At 40.9% G+C, this 18,601-nt stretch overlaps 1 protein-coding gene across 6 annotated transcripts in view; it reads right to left on the minus strand.

The window, feature by feature from the left end:
* Positions 1-977: 977 nt before the first annotated feature.
* The window catches only part of opa1 (OPA1 mitochondrial dynamin like GTPase), a 45,618-nt gene continuing 27,994 nt past the window's right edge, over positions 978-18,601 (minus strand). For all 6 annotated transcript variants that reach the window (XM_059340771.1, XM_059340774.1, XM_059340773.1 and 3 more), the window contains 2 exons: positions 3,663-3,736; positions 978-3,485 (listed from right to left, as the gene is read on the minus strand). In XM_059340771.1, coding sequence (XP_059196754.1) covers positions 3,672-3,736 — 65 coding nt within the window. In that variant the 3' untranslated portion in view covers positions 978-3,485; positions 3,663-3,671. The remainder of the gene's footprint in view (positions 3,486-3,662; positions 3,737-18,601) is intronic.

An 18,601-nucleotide genomic window follows, 5' to 3' on the forward strand; every position in this document is an offset into this window, starting at 1 on the left:
GAACACGCAATGACTACTTCAAGGACAATGAGTGTATCAGTTACTGAAGCTTGCTGCTAATCAGTCGCACTGATGTACACTGTTAAGTTTTTATGTATATTTACCGTGTTGTGTTGCTGTGTTTCCACTAAGGTGGACAATAAAATCTATCTATCTATGGCCAACAGCTTTAGAGCTTTAACATGTCACATGTCACAGGATATCATACAATTCGTCCTGCAAAGTCTTTTGGAAGAAGTCACATGAACATGTTGTCCGAGCCTATTTTAAGTTTCACTACAGCAGCAATCGTGTGCTAAACTAGGTAACATTAGCCTAGAACTGTAGTCCGCTAACGTCAAAAACAAACGTCTTGCACTCACCAAAACAAAGAGCCAAATACAAAGGCCAGGTAAGTTCACACACACAAAAAAGTTTTGTCTAGGGAAGCCAAACAGGAATGTGGCCGACTAGGCAAAAACTAGGGTCAACATCAGTAGGGTGTTCCTCTAGTGCAGGGATGGGCAACTTAAATGCTGGAGGGGCCACAATTTTTCATCGACTCTACCACAGGGCCACATACAGGACTGTGCACTTAACCAGCTATGATGAAACTGCAAATTTTAATGTTTACAGTTCAGTAACTTAACATATTTCATGCTCAAATGCATGTATAACAGTAGAAATAGGAAAACAAAATGTTTGAAGTAAATAAAAAATAACCACAATAAGAACAGCAGACCAACATTAGTAATTTTGTGCATTTTTATACTGCACTTTTAAGATTTCATGCTCAAATGCATGTAGTTGTACTGCGGGCCGTATGCGGCCCCCGGGCCTCCAGTTGCCCATCCCTGCTCTAGTGGCATCATTAGGTCAAAATTTAAAAATGTATCCGATACTTTTACGGTTTACAACCAATTATCTGCAAAACGAACAACATTCTCATCAGCCGCCTCTGCACTGTGTTAAACATCATTTAATCTAGCACCGACTGGACGAGCTGACACGTCACGAAAAAAGGTCATTTTTATTTATGTCAATTTTATTTTCACTTTTTTTTTCTTTTTTAAACACAAATTTAATAAATAAAGCACATCTGATGGGGTACACCATGCAAACATTACTTTCTACAACATAAAACATTTTGTTGAACCAACTCACCGATTTTCTGTTACACAAGTTGCTCACGCCGCATACACGTGCTGTACATGATAGTAGCTCCATAACTTTCTATTAACTTTACCTGTACAGAATGCACGGCATGTTTTATATTATATATATACCCATATACACATGAATGAATGAATGGATAGGGGTAACACAGTCTCTCAGCCCCCTTTCGGTCAAAATTCAGACAGGGTATTCAGGCTGGGAAGAGTGAGTGGGTGATGGAAAAAGTCAGAAATATCCAAATGATTGAGATGGATGCAAGATAAGCAGTTCAAGAAGAAGCGATCAGGAGCAATGTGGAAACCTGAACAGTGACTTGGAGAAGAATCAGTGAGCTGACAAAAGCGTACACCTTCAGTTTAAAATAACCCACCAGCATGTTCAATATCTTGCTTTTTTCTTTACTTTGAGGACAATTCCCTTTCATTAGATACAAGGAGAGAGAAGGATTTCTCTTTTTTTGGGTGTTTGATCTCAACCTTGAAGCAGCAAGAGACACAAGATGTTCATGACCATTCAATCAGAGACAAGAGAGAAAAAGTGGATTAGTACATGTTCACCTGTGCCGTCTACGTGTACACACACAAAACTGTGCTGCTATCAAACCTGGTGCAGATTAGAAATACATTGAGAAAACCCACCTTTCCCTCTATAACTGCAACAACTAATCGAGATGCACTGGATACAAGAGCAGAACAGACTAACAACTGACAGATGGTGTCATATCTTTTGAAAATCAAATGAAATTTAACTTAAAATTGGTTATTATAACATATTTAAAGGCATACTATGCAGGAGTTACCGCTTACTGTTTAATACAACATTTAAACTTGGGTCTGTTTTTTGTTTCAACGAAAGTGAAAACAAATCCTAGATTCATTCACATTTTGCCCACTTGGTATTTCACCAAATTGTAATTTCTTTCTGCATTGTGCCTGCCATTTTCATAGCTTTGTGGACAGAGGGTGATGCCCAGAAATGTCCCAAACACAGCAAAATGAAAATAAAAGAAAACACAGGCAGAGGGCAGGGTCTCTGCAGACAACACTACACACTTCTAGTGGGTCATTTAGTGATGAATATAAGGGATTGTTTTTGGAAGAGTCTACACCATTTTTAGCAAAAACCTGCATACCCGCACATTATACCTTTAAATAAATAATGTGAATGACATCCTAAACCTTAGACATGATATAAGGATGTGATATGTTAAGATACATCATCACATAACCAGTTTAGAAAAGAAGCAGCACTTAGTTAAATAAAGCGTGAAAACGCTCGAGAAGCATCCTGAATGTGTTTAATTAAACTGTCAATCTATAAAGAGGCTGTCCTATTATTTATTTTGGAAGTTGTGTTATTATCTGTCAGCTGCAACATAGATGAAATGTTAATGTACAATAATGAAACACAAACACACACACACACAGACAAAGATAGAAACAAAAGGTGGCATGACGAGGACATAATGTGCATTTGGCAGGCATAAAAATAATATTGTCAATTAAACCCCATTAGGACAAAATAATAAGAAATTAAATCTATACATATTTTCAACACTTCAAAGCTAGTCCTGTTGAGTGGCTGTTGTGGTCTTACAATGGAGGTCGTTGATGGGAGGGAAGTTGAGTATTGAACCAGGCAGCTACTTTCTATTCTATAGATATAAAGTCTGTTAGAGCTACACACTGTGTCATTTACGGGCACATGAAGCGTAAATGTAGAGTAAAGCTGCAGCTTCGAGAGAAAACTTAAGTGCTATTGGATCCTATGTGCGACTTAAAAGAATTGGTGTTAGATAAAGGTTAATTCAGGTAGGTATCATGGCGTATTTTAGGAGCACCAGGCAAGATTCAAGGCTGTTTCACCCCATCAGAAACAGCACAAATTAAGTTTTTTCATACAGAGATCAGTGAAAAGACACTCTTCTAATCACATGTGCACAGACACCATCAGCTGAAAGAAACAATGGGGAGATTAACATGAACACAATCCTCATTTATTGAAAATGAGAGGTCAGATGTCTGGAAACACTGTGCTCGCTTCTTATTTTCCTCCTGATCTGAGTGTGTTTGGGCTCCTGTGCAGCAAGGTCCCCTTCCTCTTGACCCGGGAGGACAGTTTGCAAGAAAATCAAAGAGAAAGCTTGAAAACTGTTTCCTTCAGTTCAGGTCCATCTTTCCATCAAAGAGGGACAAAAGCCAAGCCGTGGGAGTTAAAATCCGGTGAGAGATGTGCGCAGGGTCGGGGGGTGATGACGGTCATTTACAGATTCAGTTGTCTTTGTTCAGTGCATTTCTCTGTTGTGATCCATGAATTTACTTCCCATAGTTCTGTAAAGAAAAAGGAGGAAAGAACAACATATCAGATTTACATACAGTTAGCATTTTTACACTGCCAGAACTCGTACCATAATATAACAATTCAATCCAATAACAATGTGCAATGATGTTGCTGCATCACCGATGATCATTTTAGTTCAGGTTAATATCCAGCACAGAGACAAATACCTGGTTCTCTTATTTTTCCTTGTGAAGAGCTTCTATGAAGGCTTCAAGTTTCTCCTGGATCTCACGAACTTTCTCTGCAGAAAAGTAGGAGAGCACATTAAGCAGGTTGGTTAGTCAATGCCCTGATAAATACACAAAACAAATTGTTATTTGTTCACATATCTCACACTGTATTACACGCTGGAGCTACTTCTGTCACTTTGTCCCCAAAAAACCTCTGGTTCCAGCTACTCAAATGTGAGGATTTTTCCGCTTATTTTGTGTTTTGAATAATTGCAAACCAGATATCTTTTGGAGTGTTGTAAAATATATTTGAATATGTTAGCTCGGCCTTTAATAATCATTACGTAAAACAACAATTAAAAAAATAATTTTGCAGCCCTAACAAACCGAATATCTTTTGGTTTCGGACAACTGGCCTGTCAGCTGAAAGACAGCTAAAGAACAACAAATTGGACTCTTGGAAACAGTGACAGACATTGTTCTTTAACCAATAAACATACAGATAAGAGGAGTAACCAAAGCAAAATAAACAGCAAGTTCATTGATACTGTATATAACTGTATATAGTTGCAGCCCTTAAACACTGTGAATCTGAATGCCCTGTAGTTAGGGATGGGTACCTTTCACATTTGAATCGATACGGTACCGATACCCGGTACCTGGGAATTGGTACCGGTACTCAACGGTACCAATTTTCGGTACTTTTGCGTAACATATTTATTTCTCAAAATATAAACTTTAAAAAATATATCAAAACAATATAAAATCCAGGATGAGCTGTGCTTTATTGTTGAGTGAACGTGCATTTTGTAACATGAAGGTTGCAGTGTTATCAAAGAATGCAGAGGAGCGCTCTCAGGTGGCAAGTGCACGGAGGAGAAAAAAAAAAGTTGCAAGTGCACGTGTGATTTGTTGTGATGACGTCGTAGCTATGCGGCGCAGCACCGGCCAGACAGTATTGTGGGCATAGCATGATGGAATAAGCAAAGTTGAGTCGGGCTGCTCTGTGCACATATCGGGGATGACGCAGGAGTCCGAGGGATTTAATTTCAGCGAGGCAGTTTGGAGTAAAGTGGCAGGTAATATTCCTGAGTTGAAGAGCTGAGTATTAGCGGAGGACCAGAGATGCAGCAGCTAGCTGCTAGCTGCTAATGACTAGTCTACGGATGAATGGAGAGAGCAAACGGAGTAAGGAAGGCGGCTAGAAGACCTAGAGCCAGCTGTTGGTCTCTGTTCCGCGGTGGAAGAGGGCAGCAGCTAGCGGCCGCGGTGAGCAGACAGGACCAGACGAGGAGGTAAATAAATTTAAAAAAATAGTGCGATCGTCAGCACGCTTGTTAATCAAAGACGTCAAATGAAAACGGGTTGAAATCAATGATTAGTTTAAAGTTAACGCCGTTTAGGTACCGAAACATGGTACCGTTTGATTTTACATGAATCGGTACTCGGTAGTACCGACGGAATTCGGTCGGTACCTATAAAAGTACCGAATTCGGTACCCATCCCTACTTGTAGTGTTTTTCTTGCTTTTCTGTTTAAGCAAGCCACAGAGATGTGTACTAAAAGAAGCTGATGATCAGGATGGGCAGAAGGTTATAAATGTGTTCTTTAAAACAGAGAAAATATGGAACAGTGTTCTCATCCCAACCGAAAACTTCTGCAGGTAGAAATTCCCTCACATTTTCACCAAAACACCAGATGGTCCCCTCTGACAGTGACAGCCAAACCTCCTTCACACATCTGATGATGAAGGCTTGTGTACCCTTTCTGAGTTAGCATAAACCACATCAAAGCTCTCACCCGCCCCTCTTCATGGTACGAACCTCACGGGCACATTACTAATGGACAGAAGGAGATACCATAACAACAACATTTCACATGAAAGGGCGGGGAATCTACTGGAAAAACAGCCAGTCACTTCTTTTCATGATTACACTCCTTTTGTCCGGAGACTGCAGAGACGAGCAATCCTTCCACCCAACGTGTACTGTCACACGAGATGAGCGAGCCATCTAAAGCAGTCTTAATCGCTGATTAAACAGTGGCTGAAGGAAGTCTGCGGGCCAACACAGAGAAAAGGAAGCCGTGGCTCGCAGTGCCAGCTGCACCTCCAGGACTGGCTGGCTCTCCGGCTCCTCCGTCACCCTTGCTAATCTGTCTGGATCTCCCCCAAGCACAAACTCAAACACCGGCTCTGAAGAACAAACTAGCACTGCTCTATCTTGATCAATCAGCCACACGAGATCCATAGGCGACCTATTATTTTCCTCCGAGGAGGCCAAATGAAAACACAGCTTTAAAAGAGACTTGCCCGTTTTCAGGGAGATAAATCATTGTGGTTTGGACCTCAGAGCAACAGTGTCCTAAGTGTCCATTTCAGGTCGGCACAAAGGTGATAACTGTGTGCGTGCTTTGGAGTGAAACTAAATATCGTACTCAGGGGCTTGTGTGCAGCCCCCTTTTGATGGGAGCACGGCTGCTGAGGTATCCTTTTTCTGACGGATGAAAAGTACACGGTTGTTAGGGGAGATGCAGGCACACCCCCACACACGTCCTGAAACACTAGCAGATTTAAGAAACGCTGCATAACACACACACGCACACACACACACACACACACACACACACACACACAGGTCGGCATAACTGAGAAATATAACTGACAGCCAGAAAAGCTGAAAGACACAGAGACAAAACCTCCCTAATGTCTTGAAAACCAGCTGAAGCTGTACAGTCATGCCACCTCCACCTCTTTTCACCTTCCTACACACTCACCGCTGGCAGGTGGCAAAAAAAAAATCCCCAGCCTTTGATACTTTGTTAACACACTCAGGCAAAATGGCAGGGCGTTAGGTGGAGATTACAACACCTAATGGAGGCATTAAGGGGGCCTGTCGAGGGGCATGCTGACAAGTCACTGCAGCAGGTGTGGGGTTGAATGAAACATAACCCTGCGGTACGCCATTCCAACACGCAGCCCACCGCAGGGCACGGCTCAAAGGCAACTGACAGAGTTCAGCCGTGTGGGCTGCGTGCCCTGACCGCAGAACAACACAGCTCAATCCAAGCCAATCAGAGCAGGATTACCAACATCTGTCTGACCTGAAGAAAGAGAGATGTGAGGTGTGTGGGGGTGGAGTTTAGGCTGGTTTGAAGGAAGGAGGGTACTGACTGTCTGTCGGATCATCAAAACATGGGAAATCCCCTGGCTCGAGCTTCAAAGCCTCTAAGTGGGTTTAGATGTGGCTGATGATAAGGTGCTCTATGGAGACTCAGCGTTTCACATGCAGACCGCTTAACACGGGTCAAACATTAAGGATCCTGCCAACTGTCGGGCAGAGACGCCAAGCTCTGCTAAATCACTGGGGGCAACAGCAGTTAGGGCTTGAGTTACGGAAAAGACGCAGGTTTGATTCCATAGAATGGCTGGGGAAGTTTACTGTCTCTGGATGAAAATCTCTTTTCATTATCATTGATCCAGTGCACAAAGCTGTGGTTGTACTGGGCAACACTTCTGAAGTCAAATTTTTTATACAGCCAAAAATTTCAAGTCACTCATTTGACTTATAAAGGTTTTACACCCCTTTTATCCCCAGGCTGCATTTAGGTTGAATTTAGTGCTGCTCCCTCATTTGATTTTTTTTTTAATGCAGGGTTGTTTCAGCACCCAGCACTTTTCAATTCAAATTAAAAAAATATATGTGAAAAAAACTTGCACAGGAAAAAGAAAGAGGGGGATCCACAGTTAAACCAGCAGAATGGAAATAACATGAGTATAATTACCTTTCAGGAAAACAAGTAAAGTATATTACACTAGGTTCCACCCAGCACACACTCGTGACATTCTCAGCTGAACACCATGGTGCCACCATGCGAAACTGCCATGACATTATCCTTAACGTGACACTCACTGGATCCTTTCGTCAACAACCAAACAGCAGAATGTCTACACTACGTCAAATGGCATCTGTAGTTTATGTGGTTTCTTTGCAGTCTGCCAACATGGGTTGAGTGGAAAAACAATTTGATGGTAGCTTGGCTATTAAAAATGGCAGATTTGCACAGGATGTCAGTTGTCGCACTAGTGATGATTCTCTCTGACCAATCAGGGGTTTGCAGTGCTTTACCTCCACTTTCTAGTATCCGTTCAGCTAACTTTGAACGTACTTTGATCCATAACTTTTGCAAATGGAGAACCAAAAACACTGAACCAGCTGTACCATGCAATGGAGGGCCACCTATCCATTTTAGCTTGAGTTTTACCTGCGCCATTAAGGTTCCACCATGATATTTTGGAGAGAAAATCAGAACAGCAAAAACCTCAACCATCCCTTTACAACGGGATGCTTAATGACTTTAAAATGAGCCCTCAGCAGCTTTCAGCAGCCCAGGAGGCCACTGGTGACTATGAATGGTGTCTTTCAGAAAAGCCAATATTCTGTGGATAAAAACTGTGAGAAACAGATATTTATTTCCCCCACACCATCTGTTTGCCACCTAAAGACAGCAGCCAGGGAAGAAAAGGCCACAACAAGGCTTTCTTTTCTTCGTCTTGTGGAAATGCAACAAAAAACAGTGGACAGTCACCATTGCCTGTTCCTCACTGAGCAGTGGGAGTAAAGATCTTAAACTCCATTTAGGCTCCTGTTTACCTAAGAGATGAGCCCCAAAACACAGTCATTCAACCGCTCACCCCTTTATCTGGTCATGAATATTCCCATAATCCTCTGGCCTCTATCCCAGAGGCCCCTTCTTTAGGATGCTGGGTGCTGTGTGGGTTGGCGAGGGTGGAGGGACTCTCGCCCATTGAGAGAAAAGGAGGGGAGCCTTTCCCCCCAAATTCCCTCTTTCAAGGCCTTCTCTCGGCTGATCTCCACATGAAATGATATCTCATTCACTCTCACTCTGTCGAGTCCCCTAAGCCTGCTACGGCCGGAGCGCTGGCAGAAGGAGGGCTGAGCCACAAAGCCTCTAATTGACCTGTAATTAGACTGTGAAACTGCGTGGCCCTGCTGGACAAGTAGCCAACACAGAAGAGAGGGAGAACAGAGGAGATAAAAAGATGAGAGTGAGAGGACAGGGAGGCCTGCAACTTACTGTGAGATAGAGAAAAAAAACTAATCCTCTTACTATGGGAGATGGCCACTCTCCTGTAAAGAAAGGGTGGCTGTTATGAGAAAGTGGCAACAGAAAGATTTCATCAGATGAAGTTTGATGCCAAGGTTGAGGCTACTTTAACACGGTGCTAAAGTTTTCTACAGACAACCGAGCAGAAATTCACAGCATGGTCACTGGAGAGATCGGGACGGAAGGCTTGGTTCCTGTCCCAACCTGTCATCATTCATAAAAAAAAAAAAACTTTTTATATCTCATGACTGCCAGGGTCACAGTGTAGGTGGGGACACTGAGCATTTTAACACTCTGCCGTTTCCTTCTTTGAAAGCTGATCTCTTAATGTAACAAACAGAAAAGCCTTTTTTCCTCAGCATGTGGCTTGATTTGTCACTAAATCTGGATTGTCATGCTATAAAAAACTGGCCCACGGGAGACCTGGACACAAGGAGAGTGGAGATGTCGACGGCCCAAACGCCATGTCAGTGACAGAGCAATGAATTAGGTCTTGCACTCATGGCTCTTATCTAGAAAACAGATGCCTGGGAGAGAGCAGCCCTACCTAGGGAGGGACATACGTAGGTCTGAACAGGTCAAAGCCTGAGGTCAGCCAGAGGCTAGACTAAACACAAACAGAAAAATGCACAGAAAAATCACAGGCAGGTTTTATTGGCAAAAATTGCTTGTGCCTTTGATGACCCAGACATGTGCAAAAATTTTAATAAAGGGGGTTATAAAGATGAGGATACTTTGAGTTGACAACATTTTAGACGGTCATGGGTTTGGCTCTAGGTCTGATGGGTTTGAGGGAAGAGTTACAACAGGCTAACTAGCAGACTAATAACAGTCACCATCACTTCCCATTTTAAAAATAAACAGGTCTGAGACATTAAGTCTGGTCATGACTCATGGTGTAAATAATAAAAAGTCAGAGGTATAACGTTTTCCAAGACTCACCTTTTACACTCAGATGGAGCCCTGTGTTGAGGCTAAGTGGCAATCAATCTTGAGTAGCCGCATGAGCCTGAGGATGTGAGGCTGACAAGTCGGGTTTAAACGTCGATCCTGTCATAATTCCTCAGAGAAAACTCCCCTCTGCTGAATCAGCCAGGTGTGTGGACTAGGGTTTAACTCGGCAAATGGGTTTCCCAGGAATACGCATTCAAACTATTTGTCTTTTCCAGAAAAATATAACAGGAATAACCAGACATTAACCAACAGAATATATGCATTGCTACAGAAGTCCTTTACATCCATATTCATCCATTGTAGACTCTAACAGGCTAGCCCTGTTCTAAAAATGTGCAAGTTAATTTGCATTTAGCACATTAATGACTGCACCATGTAGGTTACTGTGATTGTTTTACATTTAACCGAATGTACTAGCTCCGATGCACTTTGCACAATGTTTTCAATGCTTCAGTAAAAATACAGAAAGGTTTTGCCAACTTTGAGTGATCATTGACATTACTTTGTCTAAAGTGACTTGGCTTAGTACAGAAGGCTTGCACCAGCAGCATCTGATTAACAGAGTCACTCTGAAAACACCAAATGACTTGCTTTCGCAAATTTTGTTTATTTAAAACAATGAAAAGTTTTCAATATTATCGCCATGAGGCAGATCTCAGTAGAGACATCACAGGCATACTTTTCATATTCCTTGCAGCTATAGTGAAGTTCAAGCAGCATGGGAACATTGTAATTTTCATTCTATGTTGATTAACATGAATGGCGTTCTTTCGACTGTATTAACATTGTTGCGGTTTGTGTGTTTCATTAAATATGAATAATGCATTTAATATATCGGAAGTTGTATCAGAGAAACAAGTCAAATTTCCTTTCAAATCTCCTCATTATTAATCCCTACTGTGGACCAAGTTAACTAAAGCAGAATTTGTGTGACTGAGCAAACAAAATAAATCCTGTCTGAAAAAAAAAAGTCTGAAAAGGCAGTCATACCTCCAGCCCTGTTGTTACCTGGGCCTAAACATAAAGGATCCGTTTTTAATCACCTCCTCTCAGTCCCTTCTTGACATGCCACTGACCCCAAACCAGCCGATCAAACAGGACGACAGGTTAGATAAGACAGGCCTGGTCCTCCTCTGCTGCCCTCAGGTAAATACATACCCAGCTGCTCTGGACCTCACACACCGCCACATCTATATAACACTGAAGAGCCAGCAAATGCACCTGGAATTCCTTTGAGCCTTTAGCAAAGGCCTGTTCAGGCCTATAGGCTGGAGGCACTGGACAACAAAGTAGTACTGGTGCCTCAAAAGTGAAGTGGTATCTAATAGAGGTTACATAACTACATAAGATAATTTCTAGAACCAGTCCATCTCTTTCTTGATACTCAACACTTAAAGATGCCAACACAATCAATAGGCATACTCCTAAAAATGCTTACCAACAAACTAAATACTACTACTAGAGATAAATTGAGTCTAAATGCAGCCAAAGTGTGTCCTATGTGAACAACTTAACCTTTGTATCTGCAAACTAGACAACAATAAATCAAGAAGAGGGCAGCTTGGTCATGACATGAGAAAAATCTGCTCCTCAGTGTGCATTTTTCCCACCTATCCCAAAGAGGAAGTATATTGTTTTATGATTACCTCATCTTAACCAGCATCTGATGTCAGATCTTTTCATGTGTGTGAGTGTGTGTTTGAGTGACAGGAGGATCAGTGAGAATGGGTCCCCGGTGGCCACACAGTGCTTGAAAGATGTGAACAGAAGCACACACCTCCTTCTCGTTCCCATTTTCCCACACTTGCTTTCCCTCTCTCTCTCCCTGAGGAGAATAAAAGATGGCTTCACATTCTCCGTCATAGTTTTACTTCTTTATCACCACTGCCATTATCCCCACTTGATTGGTTGTCATCTAAAAAACACAGCTCTTTTGCCTTGTTTTCTCAGCTCAATGGATGCATTTCCTTTGTGAGTTTATATCTAGGGAGGGAATTCAGAAGAAGCAAAATCACCTGCAGATGGTTCATCAGCTTACAAAACATAGCTGTCAGTGCTGTAACAGCTGGTAATAAGCAGGGTTGTCTAAATGTTATCAACAACTATAAGGACAGACATTCAGTGGATGTTTTAATGCAAGTAACAGTAGAAACACTGTGGTCGTACAGTACAACTGTGGGTTTCAATGTTTTTTCAAATTAAACTACCATGCAAAGATACTTTAGTGTTTCATCTAAGGCTTGTCTCCTTGTACACTCAACGGCCACTTTATTAGCTACCAAGGTGTACCTAATAAAGTGGTGGTGCGGTCTTCTGCTGCTTCATGTGCTTCGAGGTTGGACATGTTGTGCATTCAAGGATGGTCTTCTGTATACCTTGGTTTTAACTAGGGCTGGGCGATATATTGATATAAAAGATATATCGATATATTTTTAAATGTGATATGGAATTAGACCATATCTCTGTTTTTATTTAAGATATGTTTTTACCTAAATGTTCACTTCATGGAGCTTTGATTTAATAAAAAAAAAAAAAAGGTACTCCTGTTGTTCTATAGTATTTATGTTCATTTAAATAAACAGTTCCAATAAAACTACTTGTGACATGTCATATTTGGTCATATATGGACATATTTCCTGTCACTCTGCCATAAAATATCAGGATATATATCGTATAACGATATTCAGCATAAATATATCAGGATATGACTTTTGGTCCATATCGCCCAGCCCTAGTTGTAACTATTGGTTATTTGAGTTCCTGTTGGTTTTTTATCATCTTGAACCAGTCTGCACATTCTCCTCTGACCTCTGGCATCAACAAGGCAGTACTGCCCAGAGAACTGCCACTCACAGTATATTTTGACTAAAATGTAGTGGAAAATATCAACATTTTCGAAACATCCGTATACATGTGGACAGGGCCCAAGACTGTTTCAGTAAACCGATCAATAGCGGTAGTTTCAAGGGCATGTCAATCAGATGCTGGACAGCTGTGTACAATATGTCTATGCAATGAGTCTTTCCCTGTTCTTGACATCAGAGGAAGGATGGATGCACGGAGAGTGAAGAGAGCAAGCGAGACAAAGAGACGGGGAGGGAATAAGGGGGAAGAGATGGATGATGGGAAAGTGGAAAGAGACGCAGGTCATGACTTTGGTAAATGGTGGCAGGTGGCTGGTTGAAACCTTGATGGAGTGAGGTGAAATAAGAAGAGGAGGACAAGGAGAGGTGAAAGAGAGACTCCGGTGTTTTGTAGCAGTTTAAAAAAATATTGACAGTGTATAGCAGCGTGTAACAGACAGGCAGAAACAGGGGAGCTATGATGGTGGAAGAGAGGGAGACATGAGGAGGAAGTCAATGCAGAGAGTGCAACAGTGAAAAGACACATGCTACATGCTTAATATCAGTCATGCTTCCTGTGATCTGTCTTGTGGGGAGAAAGGGGAAAAACATCAGAGACGAGAGACGTTCAGATATCGTGAGGAACAATGACACAGTCGAGAGAGGAGCAAGTATGACTGTGTGGAAGAGGAAACAACGGGACAACTAGAGCAATACAGGGTCTAAAAGGTCAAACACTAGACTTTAGGTTTGCTCGATTGTTATACAAAATCATAATCATAAGTATTCTGGAAAATATTGAGATCGCAAATATTTAACATGAATACCCACTGACTTTGGAAATATACATTTATTAAACTTAAAATTAATAAAAATAATAAATAAATACAAATTAAATTACAAAATACAAATTATTACTTATCAACTTAATAAAATTAAATAATTAAATAAATAATTATTTATTTGTTATTAATTAATTAATTTAATTAAAATATAAATTATAAACTATACTCAACATAGTCCAGTCAGTAACTCGGCGAAAACACAATGCTGTAAAGAAAAAGATCTGCTTCATTTACAACAAAAGACAAAACAAGAGCATTATTGTGAAACGGCACAATAAAATTATTGTATCTCGATTATCTTGTTTTCATAATCGTTGGAAGCCAAATTTGAAATTGAAAATACATAATATTGATAAATAGTTCAGCCCTACAATCTACAATGTGATTTAGCAGATGCTTTTATCCAAAGCAACGGACATTTGAGAGATAATACAACACAAGCAAGGACGATGTCAAGAAAAAACACAAGAATAAGCGAGAATAAGTTGCATATATTATGTTGAGTCCTGTTAGGACATAAGTGCTTTGAGGACGTAAGTGCTTTTGGGACGCATGTGCAGTTTTTTTTGTGTGTTTTTGTGTGTGCCGTGTGTTGATTATGTGTGTAGGTGATCAGTAAAGAGCTGGGTCTTCAGCCTCTTTTTGAAAACTGAGTGGGAATCAGCCCTACTGGACTTTGAAGCTTCACTGATAATTGGAGAAAATGTAACATCGTGTTCAAATTAAAACATGACCTGGTTGTTCCTATTATAACTGAATTAAAACTATATACAGGCAGTATCGAAAGGGCAGAAGGAAATCAGTTATAAAATGGAAACGAAGCCTTCTGTAGTAAACTAGATATGATGACAATAACGTCTTTCATACTGGGTTAACTTTGTTCTTTTCACTAATCGAGTAGTGGACGCAGAAGAAAGAGAGCTGTCAAAAAATATTATTCAAGAGATTTACAGATGGTTTAGGGCGCCTTGTGATAGAAAAGTTCACTAAGGCAGCCGCTTTCACACAACATTACCAGGATAAGATTAGATTAAACACAGGAGGGGCAGCTTCAACTGTGCCAGTGTTATGACAACTGTAGAGCTACTGTTTGTGTACTTGATGCTCCCAGGGGGGAAAATGGATCATTTGGCAGCAACCCTGCAGCCTGAGGTTTCCTCCTCCGTGGGAAAAAACAAACTTATATTGTATCACTACTAAGCCTCCTTAGTTTACACAGTGACAATGTTGTCTAACCAGTGTGTATTTAATTCAGAGACAAAAAAGATCATGGTGGAAAAGGAAGAAGCAAAAGACAAAAAAAGTGTGTTAGAGATATGTAGAGAACAGATAGAGTGTAGACGGAGAAACAAATCAACAAAGGAAGTGATTTAAATTCATAAGAGGTCATATTTAAGAGTGCATGTAAGGGCAACAGCTTCCAATGTGCCAAAGAGCAGACAGTCTGCCCACTATCTGTACTGCACAGAACCACCCCCACGTTCCAAAATGCAGACGAGTTGAGTCAGGCCATGTCTACAACGATGTGGATACATTCAAAAACAGCATCTTTTTTCCCTGTTTTTGGCTTTCTATCGATTTCAAGGTGGCATTTTCGACCCCTGAAAAGGAGACTTTTCGAAAAACACTGTCCGGAGTGGACAGAGATTATGAAGGGTCGTAAGAAACTTTTCCAAAATACTGATGTGTGAGTGTCAACCTTCACTTATACAACCATCAGCAATGTTAAAAAAGACACATTTCTGTATTCAGCAGGTCAGAAGTGAGTGCCCCTGGCTTTTGGTGAACCATTTGTACACTGTGATCTTGCAGGCACACAACAGCACCTAAAGACGATACGTCATCCCTTACAGAGGAGCACTTCTCATTGAGCCCTCACTAATCACTCTGAGGAAGCTGCTCAAAGGCAGAGGAGGAGGGGGCGGACATGAAAGGAAACGAAGTGAGCGTGAGTCTGAGAGGGCATTCCGGTGAGCAAGCCCAGACAACCAGAGCTTTATTGTATTCTGTTTCCACATAGGAGAAAGGAAAAAGGAGAAAGTGACTGCGTGTGCAAACATGCAAACACTTCACACATTATCACTGTTCTTGAGAGCACCTACTGCTGACACCTTTAATTCCTTAACCCTCAAAACAGCCTCAAAACTAAAACTTTCTGCACATTGTTCCGGTAGAAATAAACATACAGTGAATATGGTGAACTTATAGTAAAGATGTTTTGTGGCGGCCAGGTGTTCATTTGAATGTTGCTCTTCCAAAAATGTGCCAGCAAACAGCAAAGTGTGGCATTAAAGCCTATTCCACACATTCGGATATTTTCTGAGAACCTTCTTTTTCCCCTCCATTGCTCAAAAAAAAAAAAAAAAAATGTCCACTGCTGGAAAAATATCTGTCCAAATGAAAAAGCAAAACCTAGGCCCATTCAAAACCAAAAAGTGGTGATACAGCCAATCACACAAAGAAGAAGATGATGCTGACAAATTAGAAACCTGTAAAAAACTACTACTGGAAGGATACCTGACTGTCATGGTGCACCAATCGCTCCATTGCACATTTTAACACATCTGTTCCTCATTCAAATGGAAGAGTAACTGTAAATGTATGTGTAAACATGTAAAAAGTCCCGTTAACAATGTTAGAACCAGCACTAATTCAGCCATGTCACTATTTTGGCAACACCAACTACATTAAGTGCCGACTCATTAGTGACGCCTTACAAAAGGTGATAACGCTGCACACAGCACACTGAAAAATGTCTGAAAATCTTCAACCTGGAAGAAGTTTTAAAAAGCTGTGTTTTCAGTGGCTTGATTTAATTTTAGTGTCTGAAAATATAAACACTGTAAGATGCTTTACCTCAGGTATAATAGAGGGGGTGTACTGTCCAGGATACCCACACTAATAAAATATAAAACAGGAAAGTCACTCACCACATATCCTCAACCTTCACTCTTAATATACCAACATCTTTGAGTGGATGATACTAGTCATGCTCTGATTTTCTCTAATTAGCCAAAGAGAAATTAAATCTCTTATTTGATGCACTACAAGATGCACGTTGACTTGAAAAAAATTGCAGGAGTTAATGGAATAATCTGAAATATCCAACATTATCTGCCAAGGTTTATTTGAGTCCAAAAACTAAAGAACTGAGAAACTGCCATATTGGAAACACAAAAATATCCCATTAGCATAGTCTAAATAATGTTCTCTTAAGAGTAACTAGTACATGTAAGTACAAGCATCAGTGGACACACACACCCATATAAAATGTATATACTCCGTCATGGTCTCTCACATAACAGCTTTCCCGTGACTAGAGCTTTAAACTCAACATCTGACCTCAACTTCACACTGAAGAAAAGAGCTGATGTAATAATGTGTCAATAAGAGCCATTGCATGTGTGAGTTTGTGACTCTGCGTGTGTGCATGCAGGTGCTCATGCCAGTGCACTGTACACAAGCTCTACATCAAGCTGACAGGGCCAATAAAAAGCACCACAAGGGGAGTGACAACCGAGAACCGCTTCTTCCCCTTCATAGCCCGCCAATTCATGTGACAGAGGAAGAGGTGAAGCAGAGGAACAGAAAAGAACTATTGCTACAATTTACACAGCAATTTGCCAAATCTGTAAGCAAAGTAGGTCAGTCAGGGTTACTTTGGGAACACAAAAATGGTTAAAAAAATACCAAAAGCCTTGAAGTTCACAACAGCATTAAATCACAACAACGGCTCCTTTGGGGTCTATATGCTATAAATGACAAATATCCCATATGACATAAGCAAAATGGTGTAGTTATGATTTACGTTCATGAGTGTGAAGTGTCTGGAAGCTCACAATATCAAATACGACATCCAACACTTCATAACAGAGTAGTCATTCTGGAAACACTCTCTTTCTCAACACGTTGTCAAATCAGGCACCACGGTACTTTTTCCAGTACAACACACACAGAAAAAAACAATTACTATGAGAGGCAACGAAGCAGCCAAGCGACATCCCAGTGGACTCCTAAGAGGCCTTTGCTTGAACATTAATCCTGGGCTTTGCTCCAGAGACGGCACTGTGCCATACAGCTGGTCTGGCACACGCTGACAAACACACACACACACACACACACACCTCTCTGCAGTGTACATCGTAGCACTCATTAACAGTGCTTTCACGCCCTCACTCACTGAGGTGCACACCTGACCTGTATTTGTAACCTGAGCAATGCCGAGCCTGCCTGCGAGTAGGGGCAAATGCAGCTTAACAACAAACTGCCCCTGGGAGCACATTTCTGTCTTTGTTAAGTGTGTTTATCCTTTCTCTCGCCTTCTATCTGTCCCTCTTTTCCCTCCTGTCTTCCCTCCTTTCCTATAGTAGAGATTTTAAGGTGAAGGTGGGGTTGTTTTCCTCTCCTCCTCGGTCAAAGGAGAGTAAAGAGAGGGAGGTACAGGGTCACTTGGACAGAATTTGACAGAGGCAGCAAAAAAAATGACAGAACGATCCAGAGAGGTGGAAAAGAAAGCTGGCCGGATCAAGTAGCCTGTGGTATTAGCTGGCTGACCTGTGAGGTCAGGCCGTAGTTTTGGCCTGAGGCAATCTGACCTGCTGTCTTTTAAAGGGCTGAAGAACAACAGCTCTGAAGAATGATGATTTCATAATGCATTGAGTTAAGCTGCTCCATAAACACACAATGGCAGAGAAAAGGGGTTTTTGTCTGACTGGAGACAGGTGTGTGTGACGCCTGTCAAGTTAACGACACTTTGCAAGACAGTTAATTAGCCATACAAATTCAAATCGGTGGGAAAAAATGATTAGATCTCCATAATCTCTATGAAACAGCGCTTTTTACTTGTGTCAATAACTGTATAAAGTTGCTAAGGTAAGCAACAGTGCTTATTGTAGAAGTTTTCTTTATTTCTAATATTCATTTATTTATTTGGAATTTGTTTTAAAATAAATATTTTTTTCCTAATTACTATTTAAGCCAGATATTTTTTCAGTTTCACGTTAATACATTTTTTGGATAAATTTTACCCTCCAGGTATAATAATATAAAATAATATATATGTACCTCAGAAATAAAAAAAATATAATTTAATATGATAAAGAGAAGTTAAGAGGAAATATATTTGTAGGTTTCTGTATGAGAAACAGAAGAATCATTTGGTTTCACA

The sequence above is a fragment of the Centropristis striata genome, chromosome 9 (assembly GCF_030273125.1).
Source record: "Centropristis striata isolate RG_2023a ecotype Rhode Island chromosome 9, C.striata_1.0, whole genome shotgun sequence".
In the NCBI taxonomy this organism is placed as follows: domain Eukaryota; kingdom Metazoa; phylum Chordata; class Actinopteri; order Perciformes; family Serranidae; genus Centropristis; species Centropristis striata.